Raw genomic sequence first — 27,154 nt, 5'->3', positions numbered from 1 at the left:
TTGGGTATACTATACAGTGCATTGGACCCCAACAACTGAAAGGATGTCTTACAAGGCCTTCAACGTTCCTAAAGCAGACCGCACCAATGTAACTCCTTGCACTGCCATTGTTGGGGATAATGGTTGCAAGTATTGCAAGTAGTTGCATGTTGCAAGGAGTTGCATTGGTGTGGACTAACCTTAAAGTGTAATACATGTCAACATTTTCAACTTTCATTGTTTCATTTTCAACAATACAATCAAGGTTTCCGTTCGGTGGCGGTGACGTGCAGCCACGCCCACCCACCAGCATCCTGTGTGTCTGTCTTGCGTCATACCCCCTGCGCAGTGCATCTTCATCCTGGCGTGGGAGCAAAAAAAAAAATCCTGGTGTGGGAGCACGTGGGGCTAGAAAGTGTATTGTGTCCCAAAACACAACAAACCTTTACACACAAGCGAAGCAATGTGGAGTCAGCTGCTCAATGTACTGCTCATTAATGTAGGAGGCCGAGGCAGGTTAATGATAAAATGCGCTTAGTTTAGGATGTACCTGGAATGGCCTCTAGCCCTTTAAAAGATCATCGTGTTTTGACCACCACGTTTTAAAGCGACAGTGCCGTGTCACGGTTGTTATTATCATGGCGGAATGGAAGCGCTCCATCTCAAATCCCTCCTCGGTCTCTGAAAACATGACATCCCTGGCCCGAGCGCTGTCCCATCCGAAGTTGAACCACATCGAGCACCACCCGTCGGAGTTGTTCACCACCTCCGCGTCGCAGACCAACCTAAACCGTGGAAATGTCTCGGCCCGGAGAAGAAAGTTGTCGAGCTGCACTAATCTGAACGACTCGGTAGAATCCATCATCTCTCCTTGTGCCGAGGCGAGAGTCCTTGTCATCAACACCGGGGGGACGATCGGAATGACCCTCCGTGATAACGGTAGCGTTATTTATTGTTTTCCGAGTTTTATTTTATTATTTTATTGTAGGCTATATATCTTTTTTGGGTTGCTTCTGGGGAATGCGAGATGACTCATAGCAGCCTTTTCTGACTTGATAAGACACGAACATCAGACAGGGCAGATAATGAAACATCTACGGCAATATGCTAAATATGTTTGTAAGATTAGTAGTAGCCTAATAACTCTATTACAATACTATATTGGAGGTAGGTAATTAAAGGTATATTTCTGTAACGGTTATGGTCTCTGTTAGCCCTAGAATGGCTGTGATATTACATACATTTCATGATGTATTCCATACATTTCATGTATTCCAAATATTTGGAATACATGAAATGTATGTAAAATCACAGCCATTCTAGGGCTAGGTAGGGCTAACCGATTCGGCACATTTTTGCACAACAAATGCAATTTTATGCACTACTATCCACCTTTTGTACTGTGTAACCTATCTTCTGACTCTGGCTCAGATGTCACTTTACAGTTTACACTACCAGGCATTTTGGCAGGACAGGACACACACCAGCCTTCATTCAGGGGTCCTGTCCAATGTTATGAATGCTATCTGGTTTTGGAATAGTCCAAGGACAGGTGCATTCTGTAATCCACCAGCGACTGTGTGTGGACAAGAATGATGACATTGCATGGCAAAATCACAGAAGCAATTCTCTCTCTCTCTCTCTCCCCCCTCTCTCAATGAGTAACTAGGAGGTCACACAGGTGAGCGATTGTGCAACATCTTGAGCAAAAAGTGGTTCACTACACACAATGTTAAAAACATTACCATTACAGGACTCCGCAAGGTCACTCACCATTCTTTTACATTTGCACTGAACGAGATACTCGTTAACTTTTGACTTGAGGCTGGAGTTGTCCCATGGGGTTGTTTACTTATCCGTACCCTGAGGCCACCATTAAGTAAACATTGTCATTTTGCACTTCAGTAAAAAGGAGTGAGGCAGTTTGAATATTTTGTAGGTGAAAACTAAGTGAAATGTATTGATCAAGTATTTGGTGAACTTAAGGAAATCAGAATGCAGATAGCCTGGGAATGTTACATTCCAAGTCAATGTTAGGCTATCTTCTGATGATTGAAAAAGTTAATATTGAATTGTCTGATTTTCATTGTGTAAGGCCAAAGATTGTGCTTGTAGAAACACGATCTTTGTGGATCCTAAATTTAGAAAGTCTGTCAGGTGACGTCTATTCCAGGGCCAGCGCTCAAATGTCTTCCCAGCTGCCACGTCTCATCTCTCATTCATGGTTCGAGTCATGAAGAGTTTCCCCATGGCTCATATTCAGAATTCAGAATGTGACTTGGCAGTAATGTTTGTGGCTTGACTTCATTGTGTTCAAGTTTGTTGTGCCTGGGTTAATAGTATGTTGTGCAGAAGGAAGTGAAAACACTGAATGAAAACTCTATCATTCATCTGATTAGATTAGATTGCACTTTATTCATCCCACAGGAAGAAATTAAGTTGTTACAGCAGCCAAGATACATAAAGGTTTATTGGTAAATTGAATGGACTTCTGATTGATCTACACCATATGCTCAATTTTACCACTAGGGTTCAGTATGAGACTGATGTGTGGTGCTTAGTTCCAGGGGAATACAATTATAATACCAGTCACTGTACTGATGGTACAAAGAAAATGGAAATAAAATCACACTGATCCTCTTGTGTTACTGTGACCCACAGTGTTGGCCCCAAAAGCCAATGCTTTTGTTGAGAACCTACGCAAGCTTCCTATCCTCCATGATGAACAGTATGCCCAGCAGACATCCATGTATGAGTACTATGACGAACCAGAAAACATCTTGGTCCTTCCGTAAGTAAGACCATTCAACCACCTGACCCAGTCGCCACATTTCTACAAATTATCATTATTTTATTCTGCTGTTATCAACTATTGTATTATTTTCAGTCATAGCTAGTTTTTTTCACATCACTGCTGTTATTTCATTTTGTAACTTTTGGTGAAAGCCTTGTAACTCCCAAAATTTGATTTACAGGAATATTGTCTCTTTTCAGATTGTTGTTATTGTTTCAGAAGTGTGAACATTTCACATCATATAGGGAGCAGATTGAAAATTGAATATTTAAGTTGCATTTCATGTGCTAATGATATTTAATATTAATTTGTAAATATTCAGTATGATCATCCGGTGTAACTTCAATAGCCACTAACCCCCTGGCCAACATGACCTTGGAGTGTGTATTCATCACTTGCATTCTGCAATTTTTGTCTTTACTTTAATGACAACGGGAAATAGATAAACACATTGAAAATATGTGATTATCTATGTGATAGCAGGGCCACATGGCTCAGGAACCATTGGGTCTCAAGGCCACTTATGTCACGTGATAGCTGTTACAATTACCGTTTGACTGGAAGTAAAAGAACAGGAAGTGAGGTCATTACTCATTCCAGGGACAGCCATAACCCTGCAACACCAGGCTTTCTGCAGTACCTGTGAAAAGCCTGGTTTCTTTTTACTGCTCAGTGCTCTGATCTGGTCTAGAGCTCACCTACTGTACTATCCAGTAATTTGCATACACACATACAGTAAATATACACAGACCTCTCCATATACGCTTTAGACCCAGACCGGATCAACAAACTGCAAAGCTTTGGTTGGTGCTGAAAACTTTACATCTTACGCCAAAATAACATCTCACTTTGAATTAAGAAAATGTGTCAAATACTAAAACTGGAGTTACAAGTTACATCATGCATGCAATACTGCAGTGGAATACATTTATAATTATGTAAAACATCAGTAATGTTAACGAGACGCCTAACACATTCCAGTAGCTGTTTTAGACTACTTGTCTACCTTTTAGCCAGTATTTTATAATTGTAAATCAGTTGATAGACAGATAGGCTACCCTTGTGTTCAGTATGAATTTGTCAGTCCTATATTATATCAATATTAAAGTTAATATGTAGATCTCTGTGAAAAGAGGGAGATATAGGCTCTGTTTTTGTTTTTGACTAGTAGGTAATGTTTGTTCTGAATAACTGGCTTAAACCTGCCAGTGTGATTGGGATTGTCATGATACAATCCAAAAGGAAGAGATGAAATAAAACCCTGCCTTGCTGTTCTTCCCAGAGTGGCAGCACTCTTAACTGCTTGTGTTGCCTTGACAGGAAGCCAACGTTCCATGCTGACCAGCTATTTCACGGGTCTGTGTAGTACTGGTAGCATACTGTGTGTCTGCACTGTGCATGAGAGTGCTTTAATAACCATGCTTTCCCTGCATTCAAACGTAAGGGGGTTGCTTGGCTGGCAGGAAGGACTGCGACTGTCACCTCTGGCAGTGGGAGGAGGGGACCAGAAGAAGGGATGCAATAACAGTAGAGCTGCAGGTTGACATGGGACAGGTTATGTCTATTCCTCTGCCCTCACCACTGTGGCTGTCAACGAGCTACCGGTAGCTGCTTATCATGACTGGCACCGGACCAGCCTCAATAGATAACCCTGACATATCTAAACCATTTCCATCATTGCTCCTAGGAGGTTTAGCTTGTGAGGAGTTGCAGGTGTTATTTTCCTAGGACAAAAACGAGTGTAGGTACAATGGTGACCTCGTTTTGCTCCATACTCTGGCCACATGTACAGTATACAGTACAGTACAGTACTGTTTTTTAAAACACAGCTTTTTCTATGCGTTTGAGGGGGTTCGTCCACATGCAAACGTTTTTTTGTCCCCTGAAAACGAACCTTTTTTGAAAACTCGTTGTATTTGTGTTTCTGTGTGGACGGAGAAACAGAGGTTTCTCACATTCTAAGCATAATTGCAGTGGGCGTTTATCATTTATTTAATATTCCCCGCTGTCATTGCGTGTTGAATCCACTTAGCACTTGCCCAGAGATGTTCTGTTACTATCGAATTTCTTTCTGTATGAACAAAATGACGCAGATCCAAAATGCTGCAGCACGGTTGGTCTTCAACCAGCCAAAATGTTCACATGTCTCCCCCCTTCTCCGCTCACCCCCTTGGCTCCCAGTTACTCCCCGCACAGATTACAAAACACTGATGTTGGCCTACAAAGCAACCAAAGGTATGGCACTCCCTTATCTTCAAAGCCTATCTCTTCTCCCTTCTGGCTCCCAAACTGTGGAACGAACTCCCCATTGCAGTTAGAACTGCAGACTCACTCCCAATCTTCCGCCGTAGTCTGAAGACTCACCTCTTCAGACTCCACCTTAGCCCGTAGCACTTGCCGTTGCACTTGCCCTATCCTTGATGACCTTGCAGGCTTATGCCAAGTTCTATTTGCACTATTTCTATGCATTTCTTGTGTCATTTTAGATGTTGCCATGTATATAGCAACACTTTTTTGAATAGAAAGTAGAAGACTTTCTGAAAACTTAGGTTAGGACTTAGAAGGCGTTTTTAAAATTGGCCTCGGGTCTAAATGGGTTAAACGTGCTCATGTAGACGCAAACAAACAGTTTTTTAAAATACCCATGTACGTGTGGACTTAGTCTCGAATGGATTGAGTTTAGTTTGGTTAAAATTAAAAACAAGCGCCAGTTGCTTCAAACCATCCTAGCAAAAAGGAATTGTCCCATCGTACCGGCAAGATTGAGGCTTTTAATTTAATGTAAAACTAATTTTTAATTTGAATTCTGCGCTCCAGTGGGTTTTGATACCCAAAAGTGGAGAGACGAGTGCTCTCTGGATACACTGAAACATATTTGGTGCAACAGAAATGACTGGGATGTGGTATAGGGGAGACCTTTTAAAAAAAAGAAGAAAAGCACACAAAAAAAAGCTCAGATGCTTTTCAGCAACATGGCCTTCATCACAGTGTTTTGATACCTGTTATCTCACTCCTGGTGCATATGCTGTGTTCACAGTGATGCCTGATTATACTTTGTCGTACGACACTGACAGCGTCATACCATGGACTCCTGACTGGTCAGGCCCAAGAAGTGTCCACTAGCCAGGACTCCCTCTCTCAAACGTCTGAGCAGTTTTCACTCTGGGGTCTTTGGAGTACACTCCCTGGAGCATAATCTCCACAGAGCCCCTTCACCCCAACATCTAGATTAGGATCAAGAGATCCTCAAAAGGGGGAGGGTTGGGTGAGTTGTGGTAAAGATAAAGGGTCCACACACCAGGCACACAGCTTGTCTGTTTTGAACAAGACTTTGTGCGGTTGAGTAATAGAGCGGCTGCCCTGGGGTCACTGTTGTTGACTGACCCCAGTTGTACTTGGTTTGGAGAAGTGACATTATTTGACAGCCTTTGACCCTCTCACTACACAACAAAATCCTGAGTGTTTGCTTAACTCTTGAGTGTAAAATTATTTTGCACTCAGAGTTAAGCTAACAGTCAGGATTTCACTGTGTACATTCGTAGTCCCTCTAATCTCACTGGGGTTTCTCAGGTTGTTTACCTTAAACATCACCCTATTTGGCGTTTTTACTCTTCAATTTACAAGTAAATTGGAAGGTCCTCACTAAATCCCATGTCCTATTTTGCAGAATCAGACACCTTCAGCTATGATCAAGCTTTCACAAAACTAATATTACTAATGGCACTCAAACTAATATGTTTTACAAGTGTGCATATCGTTTTACTAACGTGTAGTGTTTGATTTGTGATTTAATATTTGTTCTACAAAACTGACTTGATACCATATTACTATCATTCTGAAACAGATTCATATGCAAGTTTATTAGGTCTGCTCCTTATACTATGCATCTGCTTAGCCTATTTTGAATACTTCCTTCTAAGGAGGCAATTAGTTTATTGATTTATTGAAAAGCTGTATTCATTCAATATTGAGAGGCAAGCCACAGGGCTCTTTCCCCCCTACCCTCCAACCTTTATTTCAGCTTTACTTTAATTTCTAGCTGCTATGAGGCATCTTAACGTTGCTATGCTAATGCAATGCCCTGCTATACCTAAGGCTACGTTGTGAATAATTGGTGATTTGAATATTGTTTCTTGTGGCACTTGGGCTTTAAGATTATCAACAACATATGTTCAAGGGTTGCACGTGGACCGAGGGCTAATTAGAAGTGTCTGCAGGCTGCTGGTTAGAAAGACAGGGGCTCGCCTGCTCGATTCCCCCTGCTGTTCTATTCAGTCCCATCTCCATTTTAAGAAGCAGACCTATGATAATGGGGGGGGGGGGGTGTATATCTTTAAAAAGGGAGATTAAAAAAGAAAATCTTTTCACAGCTGCTTAGCCGGGCACGCTCTTTTTTTTTTTTATTAGGAGAGAGACGCAGGCGGCATAACCGGGCACCCAACTTAAACTCTACTTAAAAGGGGCATAAATATGTAATACATTTGGGCTCAGTATGAGCTTCTCCTCATATAATTGGAATGAAAAGGCAACATGGGTTCTTGCCCCAACCTCAGTTGACCCATCTTTTATTTGGACAAGAATGCTACTGTAGGTCAAAGGCTTTGTTCAGACTGTAGGCAATCCGATTTCTTTTCTCAAATTAGATTTTTAGGACTGACTGTCGATCAGTGATCAGATCAGACTTGTTTATTCTTCAGGCATAAAACACAGCCTATCTGCACTGGTTGCTGTGGTAACGACATGCTCTGTGCGACTCCTTACGAGCTTGTAGATCGACTATTTTCGACGAGTGACACGCCATACAAAGAAGTAAATCAGGCATTCAGGCTCCTGGGTCTTTGTCCAGACTGAGACACATATTCAGGAAACAGATTTGAATGGTATATCAAACCACCTACGAATGTGGCTCAAATCTGATTAGCAAAAAAAAAACATTTTCTGTTGCTGTTCAGATTTGACAACCAATCTGATTACAGTATGGAATTGTCAAAAAACTTGATTTGGGTTGCCACTCTGAACATAGCCAGTCAGCAATCCTGAAGCACACATGAGCCACCTTCTGTCTTTTGGCTTAGCCTGTATTTATCATACAGTGTCATATTGGTCCACACAACACTGGCGCCTTACTGAGGAACAGGAATATACTGCAGTTGAAAGAGCTGTATTGTTGTCCCTGAAATAAGTAAACTATGCCCCTCCCTTCTCCCACCTCACACATCATTCTCTATCCGTGGGTTGAAACAGGTTCTGGCACCCTGCTGCTGAAACAGAAGGCCCAGCTAAATAGACTTTGTCTCGCTTCATAAAGTCAGCTTGCTTTTTAGGATTCCCCGCTTCACTTGCTTATTATCTTCTCTCGGCGCTGTTCCTCTAATTTAAACGTAACCTGATCCAACTCTATTACGTGAACATAGTCAAGACAAAAGTGATTAACATTTTTTTTTTTGTAATAGGGTCATTTGCTTAATGCTGTGTTGTTAATGCGTCTGAGAGTAAAACGTCTGCACTTGCTGTGACTGAATGCATACAATTATTTTTGCAGTGTTTGTCCTGTGTATTTGTGGGTTACTCTATTTATTTGAACTTTCACTGGAGGATAAGCCCCTTGAGATGCAGCATCTCATTTTCGAGGGGGTCCTCAAAGCAAGAGAAAACAAGAAAAACAAACAAGAAAACACCACAGAACGAAAACATATAAACAAGGACATACACATAAAGGCTCTTCCACCATCTCAAACCCCACTACATCAGTATACTAGTATCCTTAGAAATCATTTAAATTGAAATAACATCAAATTGAAATAAAATAAAATAAGATGTATAAATCATAAAATGTTTGGAACTTATATTGATTCTTGTTTCTTAATCCAGGCTGCATAAAAACAACAAACGGATCGTGTACTCTATTATGGAGTACTGCCCTTTGCTGGACTCATGCAACATGACAACAGATGACTGGGGCAGACTTGGAAAGGATATTGAGGTACTAATTGCATTTTACACTCCATAGCTCCAACATTAACATGCCCTACCTTAGTTATTATATTATAAAGCATGTTGTCACTAAATCAAGAAACCATTTACATTTCATCAACAGGCAATTTTTCTTCAACATTCTTTATTTGGTTGTCATTGTGCATGTGAAATATTCCATAATCCATAATGTGGTGTCTCGTGTGTGGTATTTGGCTGCAGAAAAACTATGAGAACTATGATGGTTTTGTGATCCTCCATGGCACAGACACCATGGCGTACACGGCCTCTGCCCTCTCCTTCATGTGTGAGAACCTGGGGAAGCCAATCATCCTCACTGGCTCACAGGTGAGAGCGTCTCTCTTCACAGGGCAGACAAGCAAAATCTTTTCATTGGATCTATAATCGTTTATTGCCCTCTGTTTAAAGATAAGAGCCTGCTGATAAGATAAAGGCCTCTTTTTTCAGGTGCCAATCTATGAGATGAGGAACGACGGCAGAGACAACCTGCTGGGGGCGCTGTTGATCGCTGGACAGTTTGTCATTCCTGAGGTGAGTGAATTGGGCTGCCGCTTGAAATGCGGATCACCTGCGTGCTCTTGGATCATGTTGATATGTGGTGATCATGAGCCTTTGAGATTGGATTTGTGAAAGGGAGTGAAAGTGAAATCGTGGATGATTCTGAACAATAACTTCCTGCTGTTCTTTTTTGTTAATTATTATACATTACTTTGTTGTTGGACATCAAGGCCCTTTGGAACATTATAGCTGCAACAATTCCTATTTAGTATTGATTGATTGATTTATTGACAACAAGCATATGTACAAACAAAAACATGCACATTTATAGTCAAAGGGATGGCACAAGAAAGCCCAGAGGCTTATTTCCATTGCGGTCCCATAAATACAGTTAAAACATAAAATACACAAACTATGAGTATTTTCAATTCAATTTTATTAAAGTGTCAAATCACAACAAGTTCTCTCAAGACACTTTACATGTAGAGAAGAGACCCGACAGTCCCCACATTCCACATTCCAAGCTTGAAAGGTATAACAAGTGTAGGTGTAACGGCCGGGTCAATGTTTTATGCATTGAATGAGATATCATTGTCATGTGTCTGTCTGTCTTCAGGTCTGCCTGTATTTCTATAACAAACTGTACAGGGGAAATCGTGTGACCAAGGTGGATGCAGGGAGCTTCAATGCCTTCAATTCTCCTAACCTGGCCCCACTAGCCAACGCCGAAGTGGATATCACAAGTAACCAAGGGGTGGGAATGGGTTCTGTTCTGTTGTTGTGTGCCAACCAAGGTTATTATAGTTAACTAAACAAAATAACGAAAACTAGAATTGAAAAGAACTCAAACTCGAAAATAAAAATGAGGCTTTACAAAAAACGATAGCTAACTGAAACGGTATTGTGTGTTCACAAAACTAGCAGAAAGATCATAGAGAAAAAAAAAATCATTAAGAAAAATCATAGAGAAAATATCCTTAGTTTTAGACTTCAGTATCCAATATTTTTCTTAAGAAATAGCAAGTGTGGAGAGGAATCCAATTGGCATAACGACTAAATGGGGAAGAAGAATATTTGCTTTTATAATTGGCTACTCTAAATAAAAAGACTACCCCATATTACAAAAACAAACAATAAACTAACACTAACACTTTTCACAAAATAAAAACAAAACTATCAAACTAGCAATCAAATCTATTGAAATCATTAAGTCAAAATTAAATAAAAATGAGTGAAAATTTCAAAACTATAACAACCTTGGTGCCAACTTCACTTAGTCTCTAGAGATGCACACTCAGTAGAGGTGGGGGTGTTGCCTTTTGTTGAACTGTTCTCTCCATCTATCCTGCAGTCAACTGGGACACAGTGTGGAGGGCCAACACTACCGCAAAGTTCCACGTGAGCACAGAGCTGAACCGGAACGTGGGTCTGCTCAGGCTCTTCCCCGGGATCACTGCTGCTACCGTGAGTCAGTGTTGCCAGATCTTGTGAGAGAAACAAGCAACCAGATCTACGAAAACAAGCCCAAAAGAAGCGACTATAGACCACATGAGCACTTTAAACCTATATGCATCGGTTATTTGAAAACAGCTGCTATTTAAACAAATTCTTGAAATAAAATGTGGAATATTTAGAAGATTCCCCCCATACCAAATCTGGTGCGGGGGCTCCCTGGCACAAAACATTTTCAGATGAGAGTTAGGGACAAATACATTTTAATTTGGGCGTCCATGACATGAAAATGTTTGAGAACCACATGTTTAAATAATTAATAATAAAAAAATGTGGACAGTCAAGCCCAAAATAAGCAATTACACTTTAGAAACAAGCCCAAAAAAACGCAGGCAACTTTACAGCAAAATAAGCCTGCAGTCGCTTACAGTAAGCGGACATGGCAACACTGCCCTTCCTGGGCAATGGAGGGCGATGCAGTGTGGCATTAAAGTGATGCTTGACTGCGCAGAGGGTGATGTAGCGTGGCATTAAAGTGATGCTTGACTTCCATGCAACCACAGCAGGCTTATAACTGTAGAGCAGCTGTGGTGTGGTGTAATGAATTACTTCTGAACTGGATCAACAGCAATGTTCTTCTTTCCCTGACGTATTCCAGAAATTGTTTGTTGTCCTTGGCCATGAGTTTTGTTGTGATACATGGGGGGGGGGGGCGGCTGTATTGGTTATTTTATATTCAGCAACTCAGTTTGATCTATTGCCTCTTGTACAGATCTGACTGACTTCACTTTCCAAGTGGTATGTCTAAGCAGGGAACTGTTCCGTTACAGAATGGGGAAGGATATATTTTTGTATCCCTTTACTGATTTCCTGAATAAATTAGTAATTTACTTTCTTTCTTTTTGTTTCAACTTGGTATTTTGGTATTTTGGGCATGTCATAGGGACATTTTTCAAAAGAGTAAAATAATAATCTAAATTTTAAGAATATATAGATTGCAGATCTACCAGCTCAGCTAGTAGATCAGCTATTTTCGATATTCACTGTATGACAAATGATGTAGGGCTTAAGTAATTTTGTTCAATCTCTTTCCTAGAAAATATGTCCGACTAGACCTTTGAAACCTGCACCAAATGGCAGTTGAAAGGATTAGAAAGAAGCATCTCCGATAACAGGACTGCAGTCTCAAACGAGGAGGAGAATTGACATGTGCTTGTTTTTTTCTGTTCCCTGTCTTAGAATGGAATTTATAAAGGCAACAAGCCACTGCTTTTGTCTGTAGATGTAATAAATTACAGTTATGCTTTTCAGTGCTTAAACAGCCTTACATATATTCCATTACCTCAAAGTTCTGTTTCAAAGTTGTGTGTGCACGGTGAAAAATGAGATGCAGGATATGGGGCATGACCAATCACCCACTAAAGACCATGCATAGGCATAGGCACGGTAACATTTATCTGCCCGGCCCCAAAGATGCTGAAGGGAGGAAGGCTTTACTGTCTCAATCTGCTCCCACTGCCCAGGTTGGCCATCAAGATCTAGCTGCCTTTATGAGCCATAGTTTTGATTAGGCACCAGGTTCTCCTGTGCCTACTGTCTCTGTTGTGCTTGGGCATCTTTCGATATCTGTATTGAATTATTCTATCCAGGAAGCATCCAAAATTCAAATGGTAAAAAACAAGACTACAAAATTAATTGCTATTACTTACATCAACCCTGATCTCAAAACATGAGCACAAGTTGACTTTGAAATCCCTGCTCTTTCCTGGTGACTGTGTTCCTGCAACCACTTGGAAAAATAATGCCTTTTTCCTTGCTGCCAGTCCAACTGTCCCTGCTCCAGATGCCAGGGCTACTGATGTTGTATAGGGTCTCCCAGTGCCAGTCAACCATTGACTGGGGGACTGGTTGAATAGATGGCACCAGATGGGGTTTTAGGAGAGAGGCAGGGGTGTGTGTGTTTGTGGGTGGGGGGGTGGTTGGGGGCGGGTTAGTGTGGAGGGTTGAGGAGTGTAGATAAAATGGAATACTAATCGCTGATATTTAACCACTTTAACCCTGACGTCCCTATTTTGGGCTTTTCATATTAGGAAAATATTTTTGAGAATAGCAGATCTACAAGCTCACAATGCATTGCATCTGTGAGCTTGCATTATTTAGCCTTTTAATAAGGCTTATGTGGTTAATCCAAGCCTTTCAGACATGCTTCTAGCTCGGTTAGCTGGACAGAATGGATGTGGGGTGTTTATCTGAGGTTTTTGTGTTTATCTGGGTGCAGGTGAGGGCATTCCTGCAACCGCCCATGGAGGGTGTGGTGCTGGAGACCTACGGCAGCGGGAATTGCCCCGACAACCGCGCCGACCTGCTCGAGGAGCTGAAGAAGGCTACAGACCGGGGTGTCATCATCATCAACTGTACCCAGTGTCTGAGGGGGAGTGTGTCGACGTCATACGCCACCGGCAAGGCAATGACTCTTTTCAGAGTAACAGTACTGCAGTCTTGAGATAGAAAAATCTTTTATTTTCCCATTTCGTAACCCTCTTCCTCCCATCAGGTTCTGATGGACGCAGGCCTGATAGCTGGATGTGACCTTACTCCAGAGGCTGCCCTGTCCAAGCTGTCCTATGTCCTCGCTAAGTCAGAGATTGATCTACGGGCCAAAAAGAAGGTGTGTGTGTGTGTTGTGAGAGAGAGAATGCAATATAAACAAACACAAAAAAGTGAAGAAAAAATGTGTGTGTGTGTGTGTGTGTGTGTGTGTGTGTGTGTGTGTGTGTGTGTGTGTGTGTGTCTCCTTTCAGATGATGGAAAAGAACCTCAGGGGTGAGATGATTGCTGACCTGGAGGGAGCCAAGCTCTCCCTGAGTGACAGCCGTTTCATTCAGGTCATTGCTAAGTCTCTCAGCATCAGCTGCAAGGAGGTGAGCTGACCAGCAGCTATAAGACACACAAACATACAAAACAGTTTTCATCATGTTCTGACCTTTAACTGACAAGGCACCAGGTTCTCCTATTTTGGGCATTATAGGCGAACATTCTTAGAAAATATCCCAGTGTTTTTGAAAATAACACATCCTCACAACGCGTTGCAAGCTTTTAGATGGGTTTAAAAAACATGTACACATTTCTTTGAAAATAGGGCTTAAGTGGTTAAACACTTTTTTTCTAATGTATTCAGTCAGCTAATATCCTGCACACACTTGTCTCTAAGTACACAATATGTGATGTGCATACGTAGGAGCTGGAAGCCATCCGCGATGCCCTGACGCCACCCCTGGCATGTGCCGCTGCCAAGATTGGTGATGTGGAGGCTTTGGAGGCCATCAGGGAAATGGTGAGCAGCCATCCACACATGGATAATCATTAACCGTTGTGTGATTGATTGAAAGAAGAAGAAGAAGCCAGTTTGCACTAACAGCGAAGCTGTGTTTGTATGTACATAGGATGTTACAGGCAGTGCTTTGACCTACCGGGTCTGTCTATATGTGACCAAACTGGTAATGCAGGCCCATCCATTTCCTGAGAGAGTCACGTGTATGTCTGCTCTGGCCTGTCTAGCCGGAGTACAACCACTGTATGAGAATATATTTATGAGCATGTCGTTGCTGTTGGACAGAAACCTTGTATCTCCATATTTCATTTATTTAATGTTTTGTCATAAATGAATGCCCTACTTATATAAAAAAGAAGTTACAAGCTCACGTGTCACAATGCGACACATTGTGAGCTTGTAGATCGGCTATTTTCACCATTTAAAAAAATATATATAAAGATATTGTTTTAACATTTGTTCTAAGTGTTCTAATCACAACTATGACGACAGTGGACAAAATTATAGTTATAGTTACAGTGCTTGGGGTGGACAACCCTTTAGAGTCCACTTAAAAAAATCGCACTTTTGCTGACATTACTGATTTACTTATACACTATGTATAACTTATGATATCCGTGACTAAGCAGAGGAAAGAATTAAAGCATCATCTTTTTATCACCTCTATGAGCTACACCACTGGTTCTCAACGTGTGCTCCATGGATGACCAGGGAGAGGGGACCAGGGGGTCCCCAGAAGAGGCGCCGGCATGGGGGAAAATTCAGGGGACATTAGTGGTGGGCGTGGCCAGACGGTGACATGAGGTGTCAGTTTTGGTGTAGCTCCGAAGGAGAGTATACAAATGTAACCAAATGGACTCCTCGGAATTTAATTAACTAACTATAAGCACTTTAATATGTTTTTACATAACAATTGTAGCATGGATAAAGACCAAATTATACATTTTCGGACGTTCTATTTTAAGGGAAATAAATAGTGTGGGCACAATCAGGGCATTCAGGCCATTCTGACCCCCCCTCCGACACCTATGGTCCACAGCTAAATGATTGACAGCTAGGAACCAAAGAGTCCCTTACGGGTTTGTGACCCTTGAGAGTGTAGGGTACAAATGCAGACTCTCAGAGAAAAATGAACACTTTTTAAGTTCTGGGTTCAAGCTTGATCTGTTGCGATTATCTGGCAAGATTATGCCATAGTGTGAGGTGTTCAAAAATTCAAGCTTCCCGATTTGCTCATAGGCGATCTTGCCACCCTGATCATTTTCAAATAAGTTTGGTATTTATCTGGATGACTATATTATTAAGTACTGTCCGAGTGGGACGACAGGAGTGGACCTCGCCCGAGAGGTCTGCAAGGAGACAGATGTTCAGTGAATGACCGGCTGAAACAACCTGTTGTGCGTTCTACAGCTGAGGCTTGTCGTCGATGTGTGACAAGAACACGACAGTCTACACATAACATGTCTTCCCAGACATATCAGAGCCATTTGTCCATTACCTCCACAAGTTTAACCGGCTCTGTTGTTTACATGTGCTTCCGTTTGTGATCATGTGAGATGAGATCACATGAGGTGCTGCGTTGCTGCGCCCGGGCCTGTAGTGTGTTATTTTAAAATCTTGTGTGTGCATCTTTAAGATTATAGAGAAGATAATCTTATAAGATTATCCTATAGTGTGTGTGTGTGTGATGCAACCATATTTCGAAATTGTTTAAGATTTTAAAACTCCTATAGTGTGAGCTGGGCGTTATGTATATGAAACTGGGGGCACTAATGGAGGCAACACAAGTGTTCTTTGTTGATCCTGTCAGTGCAGGCCATGTCATTGATTGTAGTTAATGGAGGTAGGGCTGCTATAGAGACCCTCTACATATACTGTCAATGATTAACTGAACATAATTTACCCCCCTCATCTGTGGTCAGCTTTGACCATAATGATAACTCCTAGAATTTGCACACTCAATTTGGACACTTTTCACTCGTGAAAATGTGGTCTTTACCATTTTTTTCTCTACAAAGGTTTAATTTTAAAAAAGTTAGTCAGAAACGTTTGTCAAAAGGGGGGCATTGGTTTTCTGGCCTTTTAAAGATCTGCATGAGAAAAAGAGGGGTGTCATTAGATTTTCTTCAGCATGGAAAAACCTGGACTACTGTGTCTCAGCATACATCTACCTTGACATATTAAAGGGTAAGACCACTTTGGTAGAGGTTTGGGTTGTGTAGTTACCTTGCCATGATGTAACTCCAAAGGTGGGCAAGAAATCAAAAAAAATTGCTCCATTGATTAGAAATTGATAATTCAAAATATGCTCCTCAATGACTTACATTGTACGGTAAAACAGCTCTCAAAGTCACTCTTTTAACATGTAAATGAACCCAAACAAAGTTGATTCAGACAATATAGAGCATCACCAAACCCAGTACTGTTTTTTTTTTTTTATAAAAATGTCAGCTTCCTGTTGATTTTACTATTTGGAGATCTGGATCCGGATCCGCCGATCCAGTCCTGGTTTTCTACTTATTAAAAATGGCAAAATCAACAGGAAGTTGACATTTTTATTTAAAAAAAAAAACAGTACTGGGTTTGGTGATGTTTTATATTGTCTGAATCAACTTTGTTTGCGTTCGTTTTTGTGCTAAAAGAGTGACTTTGAGAGCTGTTTTACCGTACAATGTAAGTCAATGAGGAGCATATTTTGAATTATCCATTTCTAATCAATGGAGCAATTATTTTTGATTTCTTGCCCACCTTTGGAGTTACATCATGGCAAGGTAAATACACAACCCAAACCTCTACCAAAGTGGTCTTGCCCTTTAAGTACTTATACCCTATACATCATTGACTGCAGTCTCCTAGGGGTCTATACTAGCCCCCCCTCCTTTTTTCCCTCTACAGTCTACACCAAATCTCTTTGCCTATTTTTGGCAAGTTTGTAGAATGGGGACGCTGGGGTTCATGTGTTTAACCCATTAAGACCTTTTTAGATTTGAGCTAAAAAGCATTATTTTACACTTTGGGCTATTCAAAAATAGCAGATCTACAAGCTCGTAGCGCGGCACTCGTGCCGCGCTACGAGCTTGTATATCTGCTATTTTTGAAAATTTGTGAAAATGTGTGCAAATCTTTGAATATATATATTTTTAAAGCAAACATTTTTAACTCACATCTTTGCTTCTGGGGGGGTCCCTGGAACAAAATATTTTGATTGGGGTCCGCGGCAAAAAACATATCATTTTGGGGGTCCTTGACATGTAAAAGATTGAGCACCACTGATATAGAAACATACGTTTTTCAGAAAACTGTTGGGATTTAGGAGACGTGTAGAATCGGCTTCAGGTCTCAATGGGTTAAATGCCTCCCTGGGGTTACAGTGTAAATTATATTTAACTTGATGTTCTCTTGTTATTCAGGGCAGTAACCTGAGTCTGGGTGACTATGATGGACGCACCCCTCTACATATTGCTGCTTGTGAGGGTCACCTGAAGGTGGTGCAGTACCTCCTGAGCCACGGGGCCACCGTCTATGCTAAAGATCGTTACGGGGACACGCCCCTACGCAACGCTGTCCGCTTTAGGTAACACTCTGCTCCGTTCACACAATTAATGGACGATGACTTTGTATGTGTGTCTGTGCATGTGCGTGCTCGTGTCTGCGTGGGATTAATGATATAATTTGTGAAGACTTAAGTGCGGCAGTTAAAATCCCCCTTTGGCCATTAACATCCATTTTAAATACCTTATCTTCATCCCAGTCTTGAATGGAAATATGTTGTTAATAGTGTGTGTGTGTGTGTGTGTGTGTGGGGGGGGGGGGGTCATTAGGTCTATTACATGGTAGGGAATCCGGTTCAGTTAAATGACAATCACCTCCAAAGAGCGATGGAGTAGACACTGTCAGAAGGGGGTTGCAACCAGAGGAGTGATTCTTAATGGAATTTAGAGGCCAAGCAATAATTATAAGCTAATTAGGCTAATTGTAATGTTTCCAGTCCAGGCGGGTGGTGTTTATTTTTATCAAAGTTGTGATTATTTTGTGTTGTCTTTCAATGACATTGCTCTAATTGTTTCCCGTGGCTAGGGAGCAACGTGCTGTGTGTGTCTGTTGGGGTGTCATGTTGAAAATGTGTGTGTGTGTAATTATCAACTTCAAATTAAGTGTTCCAGTTCAAGTTGTATTGCTATTTTTTTGTTTCATCACTTCCAATTTAACTTGTTTATCCTGTATCCTGTGTGATTTCTCTCTCCTGATTGGAAACACTCTATAGCAAGGATTTATATTTATTTATTTATTTAATCTTATTTATCTATTTACCACACACACAAAAACATGTACACTCTCAGAGTTCAAAAAAAATATATATATCACTGAGGATTTTGCTGTGTAGCAACGACACCTGCAGATACACGCACCTCATCTACCATGCCGTACCCATCTTCGTTTACGTCATTTGGCTGTGAAATGCTTGTTTTTTAGAACAGGAAATCAGAAAGACTCTTAAGTCAACAGCGTTTGTGACTCCTTTTGGTGACATTCACATTCCACACGCCACTACAACGTGGTAGGTACCCATATAAGGAAGGACATGTTAGAGGTTGGGGAACAAAAGAGAGGTGTGTCCTCTGAACCAGTCTTACCACCCAGCTCCCAGTTTCTCACAGATAGCAGATACTGGTTTGCTGACACTCTTCTACAGGAAGTGTATTTTTAAGTCCCAACAATTATTCTATCTGTGTTTTACATCGTACAGCCCAAGGCTAGTCCACTCCTGTAAACAATTACAGGCTACAGCTTGAAACTGCAGTCATGGGTAACTTGCCTCATATGTTGAGCTCCGCATTGATTTTAGTAAACTATATAAATCAAAGCGATTCAGTGCTCAAAAATCTTTGCCCTCTTCTTCCGCTGTTCATTCCATGGAGCTGCTGAAGTCATTGTGGGTGTGTTCGGAATTACGCTCTTAGAATCTGCTCCAATTTCACAGCACTCTGGCGTGCTCTGATATCAGTTAATTTAGGAACGGTCAAAGTAGATACTCATAAAATTATTTCAATTTAACGTTAATTCATCCCATGAATAAACATGATTATTACCTGTTTTATTACATGTAGATGCATGTTGAATACTGTATAGGGTTCCAACAAGTTGCAACCACCGCATTTTGCAATTACTTCCTCCATTGTTCAGACGCTCTGACATTCTGGATGTTACTTGGAATGGTAAGTTTGCGCTCTGGATTCTCCCAGAGCTCAGCCCTCAGACTTTTTGAACGCCGGCGCTCTGACCGCCCTGAAATTCCAAACGGCCAGAGAGAGTCCCGGGTGCATTCCAATTTTCGAATGCACCCTATGTAGCTCCTCATGGGTGGTTAACTGTGAGGGCGTAGAGAACCTGTCCCTACCTGTCTGGTGACAAATCACCCTGACATCACATAACCTCTGTCAGCACAATTTCAGAAGCTACAGTTTGAAGGTGCTACTTTTGTACAAAATAAATCCAAAATTCAATTCAGTATAGTCTTAAAATGATTTATAATAGATATTTTCAGAGCTGACATTTTGATGGGTAAACACAGCTGAAGTTTATTGCGAACGCGGAAGGAGGCCGCGCCTCCGCCCAAGTGGAGCATACTATGAAACTCTGCTCTCATTGTGTGTGTATTTACGGACTGTGTGTGTGTGTGTGTGTGTGTGTTTTGACTGCACTCTGGCGCCGCTCTGTTGGTTGCACACAGGCAGTGCAGTGCACACATACTGCACACAGACACACAATGAGAGCAGAGTTTCATAGTATGCTCCACTTGGGCGGAGGCGCGGCTTCGCCACGCCTCCTTCCGCGTTCGCAACAATATTTTCGAGCTGCGTTCGCTTCCAGCGAACTTTAACCACTTAAACCCTATATATTTAGTTGACCAGGGTGCCCTGGTCCCAGGGGTCTATACTGTACTTGTTCACATCCATTTTTTCTCTATACCAAATTTCTTTACAGTAAATAGCTGTTCTACCATCGCGTTGTGATCTTGTAGACTGGCCATTTTTGCTGAACGTTTGCCTATTATGACATGGCCAGAATAGGGACGCTAGGGTTCATATTGTTAATAGTGCGTGTGTTATATCAGGTTTTACTGTGTGCCAGCATGGACAGCTCCTGTACAGTTATTTTCATGCTGGCACACAGAAACGTCTAAATAAAACGGACTCACAATTAACATTATTATCTTCAGCTGTGTTTGTAGGGACCATCAGCCCTAACCATAAGCTAATATGGTTAGGGCTGATAATTTGCAATACTGAGAATGTGTATGGTTTTATTGTTTTACTAGACTATAATTATTGTGTTCATGTTTCACGAAGATATTATTGTCCTAAAGAATAAATGATCATCATCTTTGTCTCCTAACCACTCAGACACATGGATATAGTGAAACTGCTAAGGAAGACAGGAGCCCATTTCTCTAGAGATGAGCTGGAGGAAGCAGGCACTGAACTGTGCAGGTAAGACATTGTGTGTATATACCATAAAAAGTCTAGTCTCCCGTCTCCAACTGGTGCAGAATCAAGCTGCTGACTGTTAACCATTGTGACCATACAACAACCAATCCTCACTTCTCTTCACTGGTTGCCTGTGAGTTTCAGAATTGATTTTAAGATTATACTGTTGACTTCCTTGTTAAATTTTAGATACTAGACCATACCCGGTCGACGCATCCGTGGAGGGATATGCGCACATGATCTGGCAACCCGGGAGGAAGTTCGTCCCATAGCTGGGCAGCCCCGTAACCATGGCGACATTCTTTGACACAAAAGCGCTAATAAGAAGCTGAGATTTGATGAAAGTGAAAAACAGGCTTCACAGTTAAGTTCAGATGGTAATGGTCAATGGCTGTGTGCAAAATCAGAGCAATTGGTCCAGCCACTGAGGAGAACCGGGTAGCTTCACCTACTCACCTACTCAAGACGGTTACTAGAATTGTAGTAGGATGCTGGTCCCATAATATGAAGCTTGAGTGCAGCCTTCGATCCTCAGATAGGACTCCCTTGATTGTTACGAAAATGTGCTTCATTACCTGGGGCGTTCAGGCTTTTGTGGCCTGGGAACGAATGCTTTCAAACGCCGTACCTGATGATCTAAAGCTAGCAAAGTCAATGTCTTTCAAATCACTTCTGAGAACATACTTTTATGTCAAGGCCTTCTCATTATCTCCGTCAGTCAGTCCGTCCGTCCGTATGTCTGTCTGTCCGAGTGCCTGTGAGCAACTCATCTTTGGCACCGCTGGACCGATCAGCTTGAAACTATGCACATAGACTCCAGTCCCAGTAGGCCAAGAAATAATAATAATAATAATAATAATAATAATGAATAAATAAATAATCTCTCAAGACTGTTGTTGTTGTTAGTACGAATAAACACAGAAGCAACCGGGAGGAAGTGAACTAAGAAAGGGGAGGAGCCAAACCCGAGTTGCTGTTATACACGAAAATGGAGGTTTTGCCCCAGAGCCAAAATAAATATGTATTTTTCTTCTTTTTTTTACCGAATGGGTTCCCAAATTGGCCAAGGAATAACCTCCTCCTTTTTTCAAAACGGCCTCATGGTGCATCTATAACAGACCGCATCACATTTTGGCGTATAACTCTTGAACCATAGGTCGCACAATAAAAACAACTATGGGTGGCCATAGCTGAATGGGTAGAGGGGCCGCCTGGGAAACAGAAAGTTCCGGTTTTGCATTGTCGTCGTTGAAGTGTTCCTGAGCAAGACACTTAACCCCTTACTGCTCCCCGGGCAATGCCCTTGTAGCACCCACTGCTCCTGATACTTAGGATGGGTTAAATGCAGAGGACACATTTCACTGTATGTGCTAATAGAATTTAAGAACACCTGTTTTTTTTTCTTCAACAGTACCAATACCATTATTCTTAACCTAGTGTAGCACTCACACATTTGAACTCTTCAGGAAGCACATTCCATAGTTTACGGGCCGTGACAGCAGTCGCTTGATCCACATTATCTTAGATCTAACAACAACTAGAAGAGACTTTCCCCCAGACCTCAGGTTACGAACAGGCTCATAAGGAATTAAAAGGTTAGAAATGCAACCTTGGATTCTATTGAAGATGTGCTTTTAATGTGATAAGTACATTTATTTTATCAATTCTAAAATGTGTAGGCAGCCTGTGGATGCGTTTCTTTCCATTCACTTTGTAATAGCAGCGTTTTAGACAAGCTGAAGGCGCAAGATTTGCTTCTGAGTGAAACAGGAATAGATAGATATAAAAGCATGTATGGCTTTATATCATTAAAGGACAGGAATGCTCTGATTTTAGAAATGGTTCTAAGTATATACGTACATACTGTATGTATAAGTACTGTATATACAGTACATACAAATACAGTGTACACATGTATATGTATGCGTATTTGTTGCCTGCAAGCATGTAACGTACTTCAAACAACCCTCAAATAAACACACAAGAGCATGTTCTCAGCTCTCCCAGCATCGACCCATCCTACATAGCCGTCACAGGTACGACCAGTTGTCCCAGTCTTGCGTAAACAGCAGGAATGCTGTTCAGCAGCATAGCTGAGAATCTCTTCAACATCTCCAACGTCAGCAGCCAGAGGAGACACTGGCTGGTGCCCATTTACTTTTTGTTTATCTGGATGATACATTTTTATCAAGCTTTGAGTTGACACAATCGAGTTCAGCTTGTATCTACTGTTTCAGAGGTGAATACTTTGAATATTAAGAAGAAGAATATTAAGCATGACTGTCTGTCATAAAACGAAAACACTCCAGCTTGTTTACATGCATAAAATAACTGGTATTATCCATGAAGCATGTTGCTGTTAAACTGTTCATTTGATGCTACTATACAAATAAATAAAAAGGGACAGTTTCCACAGCTGGCAGTCAGGCTGCTGAACAGGCACTGAGCCATGTCACCATATGACTGTGAATACACTCTGTTCCCACACAATTAATTCATATTTAATATCTGCTGCCACGTGATGTCTCTTACTTTATATTGTTTTTAGTACACACTTCATGTTTATATTAGGTATAGATTAATTATTATCTGTATTTTTTTTAGCACAATTTATAGATAGCTTATACAAAAAAAACACCTGTACATTTGTAACGTGACAAAGTGAAGTTGGAGTTGAAGTACATTTCAACAAGGCATATGGGTCTGTAGTCGATGCAATTAACATTTCACTATCCTGTTTTTTTTAAATAAAGCTTGCCATTTGTCTTTAATAATGTGATGGATTGGTGGAATTTGTACCGTACAGTTAACCCTGTCATTTGCTATGTTTTCAGAATAGCAGCCATCGGTGACCTGGAAGGCCTGGAGATATGGAGTCTGGCTGGAGCTGACCTGAATAAACCAGGTTATGATGGACAGACAGCCAGTGGAGTGGTGAGTTGTGGCATGATGTAATAATAATCGAAAATGTCAATGTAATGTTCTCAATGTAAATGTAATTCTAATCTAATGTCTGCTCGTAACTTTCTCTCACCTTTCCTAGGCACTGGCTCTCGGCAACAAGGACGTGGTGATGTGCATAAGACAGCTCATGAGCCCTAAAGCCCAGGTAACACCTGTTTTCCAGTCCAGCAGCTACATTCCTTTGTCAATTAAACTCAAATCGCCCACTATTTAGAATCACTGTTCAGTCTCGACTCACTCACTGTTCAGGCTCAATGTTCATACTCAATGTTCATACTCACTGTTCATACTCACTGATCAGACTCGACTCAATGTTCAGACTCACTGATCAGACTCAATGTTAAGACTCACTGTTCATACTCACTGATCAGACTCGACTCACAGTTCAGGCTCAATGTTCATACTCACTGTTCAGACTCACTGTTCATACTCACTGTTCAGACTCACTGTTCATACTCACTGTTCAGGCTCAATGTTCATATTCACTGTTCATACTCACTGTTTAGACTCTTATGTTGTTTTTGCATAAGATGCTCTGTACCAATCTAGCACTGACATTAATTGCACTATGATTCTCTCCAAAATAATGTTCTCCTTCAACCGCATGTCTCTCTTGCTGTTCCAGAACGTATTTGATGAATTAAATGAGTATGATGAGGATGAGGATGAGGTAAATGACTGGAAGTGTTTCTCCCATATCGAGAGTGAGATCTCTCTTAGCATGGCTCCTGTGATTCCCTTTTATGGTCGTCTCCTACACCTTGTGCTGTGACTCATGCATTTTGTGTTCCATTCATTTTGTGTGGTGATATTTAGTACTTACCTGTGACAGTTTTGGATGCCAGCTTGGCTTAATACTGGCAGCACAGATGTTATCCCAAAAGTGCTGCTGCATCAAAGAGTTTTAATCCTTTTGCAATCCATTATATTATTATATTGACTCCTCGGGTGGAGCAAGGCTGTTGTTTTTTTGGTAAAATGAATTAAAATGTCAATGCGAGAGTGGTTTTTAAATAAAGCAACTTCTTATTCACCATTTTAATAATTGCTACACAGATTTGACCCAACCTTGCTTCACCCTCCCCCCTTTTATTTTTTTTGCTATGCTGTATTTGAATTATACCTCCTAACTTGACCTACTATGAGAATGTTCTGTGAAAATGTTTGGGAATCCTAAACCTGTGCAACCTGATCTCCGTGCATGCACTGGTAGTGAAGAGTGCTGAAGACAGAGGACTCATTTATACTTAGTTGTATGCCAGTGCCGCACACCTAAAATAGCAGATTTACAAGTTCACAATGCCGCAATGTGACTCGTTGTGAGTTTGTAGATTGTTATTTTTGGTGCGACCAAGCAAGTATAAATCAGACTAGACATCACTGAGTGTTGTTTCTTCTCTTCTTAGAACGGTGGAGTGATTGAGTTCAAGGCACCTCCATCTGGGTGCTAGGATGGTGCTGGATGAAAACAACTGGACTCGTCCACTTTCTCCATTCATTTATACACCCAACTTGTCTTCATCAGTCTGTACTCAAGTTTCACATTGTCTCTCTTAAGTCTGATTTATACTCAGCCCTAATCTAGTATCCGTCCAAACCTCTTCAAGCACAGCTTTGAATCTTCAATGATATAAGTATAGCACAGTGCCCAGAGTGGGCAGCACTACTGTGTAGCACTAAGTGTGGGTGTTTTATTGTACCACAGCAGTTTGTGTATATGAAAACATGTTATCATGTTGAATATTTGAATCCAATGTTTTTAATACAAAGTATTAAAGACAGACTCTGTAATGTGACTTCACTTTAGTTCATTTTAAGCAACTTCGACTAGACTTACATTGGGGGAAAAATGCTGAGGGATGTATTGTGTAAAATTCCAAAAATATAAGGATCTCTTCAAACACATTTCTTTTTACAAATATTACCTGAGCTGTGTTATTTGCATCTGTTTAGAGCTAAATGTCCATAATAAGTAGAAGCACGCGGTTGATTACAATGACTTATTTATTGTGTCCGGGTAGCTCAGTCGGTTGAGTGCTCACCTTTGAATTGCAAGGTTCTGAGTTTGATCCCGGGCACCGCCAACTCAGCCTATGACTACCATGGCTTGGATAACTAAGATGTGTGGTAAGTACTGGTGGGAGCTGGTTGTATGTGTGGCGATCCACCTTAGTAATCCTTCTCCCAGGGGGTTTGGCACATTATATAGAGGATAGATACCCTTGTTGCTCGGCTGATACTGACAATAAGCTAACTTACTGTATGTTCAAATGTGATTTTGTATGCAGTGGTATGTTAAACTGGACACAGTAGGGTTGTGTCCATACTTTTGGGTTGGATATGAGCAACAGAAGCCACATCTGACCCTATCATAGGCCTATATCTAGTTTTACATGTAGGCATTGTAGTAAACAAAACTGCAATAACCATCCATGCTCATCCAGCCAGTTTCTACCTTGCTGCCCCAGCTTGAAAGCCTGCATACCTCACTATACTTCATGTCAAATTAAGACTATTGTGTGAGCTCTGTAAGAATTTCCATCCTCGCTGTAGTGTCTACTTTCTTTTATCTGAAGTGTTTCATTTACATTTCTTAATTTAGAGCCTTTGGCAGGTTGTGCCGGATTTATGCCAGAAATAGTTATCAGCGTTAATCTCTGCTGCTCACCAACGGTGATGTTTGTTCAAATTAAATTGCCACAGCAATTCAGGTCATTTTGCAGTGCTTTTATGTTATTACCTACAAAGAAAAACATTATATTGAATAGAGTTTATTCTGTTATTACACATTGCTATACAAGAATGGATATATTTTGTTGTAAATTATTTGCAACTTTTACTGCTCTGTCTACACTGCTGTTCTGGTTATTTTTCTGTGATTTTGTGAAAGTGTATGGATTTGTCAGTCTTTTTTTTTACTGTTAAAAACTGTTGGGTGTTCACATGTACACATGTACTACTGCAGTCATTGAATGTTGTAATGTTGATTGAAACCACAGTGTAGTCTTGTAAAAGCATAAATAAAATATCTTTCAAAGAAAGGTGTCCTGCAATCAGTGTGAATGCTAACAAGTCCTGTCATGCATACAAACCTGAAAAGCATGTTGAACAGTATAGGGTATATGGGTTTCGTGCAAACATTTCATTTGATTTGAACGTGGCTATCCATCTGAATTTAACTTCAATTGTTGGAGGTCACTTTCATTAGTGTGCCCAGATCCCTGGCTACACACGGCTATATAAAGAATGGATATATTTTGATGATTTACTATGTTGTAAATTATTTGCAACTTTTACTGCTGTTCTGGTTATTTTTCTGTGATGTATTATGAAAGTGTATGGATTTGTCAGTCTTCTTTTTTTGCCCAGATCCCTGGCTGTATTCTAAAGGAATGTGTTCTGAATAATAATGGGATGCTATCGACAGCATAGGCCCTTTTTTACTAAGAGAAATCCCCAATCAATTGCACCCATGCAGGCTAACACTGAACTGCACACACTTTTGTCTGCATGTCTTTCTCTACTATATTTCCACTAATACAAATGGATGTAGCAACAAAGATAACATTTCAATCGCATGTGGCTGTGAAAAATGTCTCAGCCCATTAAAAGCTATAGTGTTTGCCATCTGTGTCGTCAGGGCGGCTGCCGGAT

At 41.0% G+C, this 27,154-nt stretch overlaps 1 protein-coding gene across 4 annotated transcripts; it reads left to right on the top strand.

Moving 5' to 3' along the window:
- Positions 1–437: 437 nt before the first annotated feature.
- aspg (asparaginase homolog) lies at positions 438–26,535 on the top strand. 4 transcript variants are annotated; one of them, XM_084043884.1, is made up of 18 exons: positions 438–918; positions 2,641–2,770; positions 4,955–5,008; positions 8,645–8,756; positions 8,969–9,094; positions 9,215–9,298; positions 9,882–10,008; positions 10,617–10,729; positions 12,996–13,181; positions 13,272–13,385; positions 13,519–13,638; positions 13,956–14,051; positions 17,459–17,622; positions 20,453–20,539; positions 23,371–23,470; positions 23,580–23,645; positions 24,126–24,170; positions 24,907–26,535. In XM_084043884.1, the coding sequence occupies exons 1-18, from the start codon at positions 618–620 to the stop codon at positions 24,949–24,951; spliced, it is 2,070 nt and encodes a 689-aa protein (XP_083900010.1). In that variant the 5' UTR covers positions 438–617; the 3' UTR covers positions 24,952–26,535. The 4 variants fall into 4 exon arrangements, with proteins under 4 accessions (XP_083900010.1, XP_083900011.1, XP_083900013.1 ...); XM_084043885.1 differs by lacking the exon at positions 4,955–5,008 and adding an exon at positions 4,094–4,129; XM_084043887.1 differs by lacking the exon at positions 4,955–5,008.
- The last annotated feature ends 619 nt before the right edge of the window (positions 26,536–27,154 follow it).

This window comes from Gymnoscopelus microlampas (assembly GCF_963454915.1).
Source record: "Gymnoscopelus microlampas genome assembly, chromosome: 20".
Classification (NCBI taxonomy): domain Eukaryota; kingdom Metazoa; phylum Chordata; class Actinopteri; order Myctophiformes; family Myctophidae; genus Gymnoscopelus; species Gymnoscopelus microlampas.
This window is presented reverse-complemented; position numbering and strand designations above follow the sequence as displayed.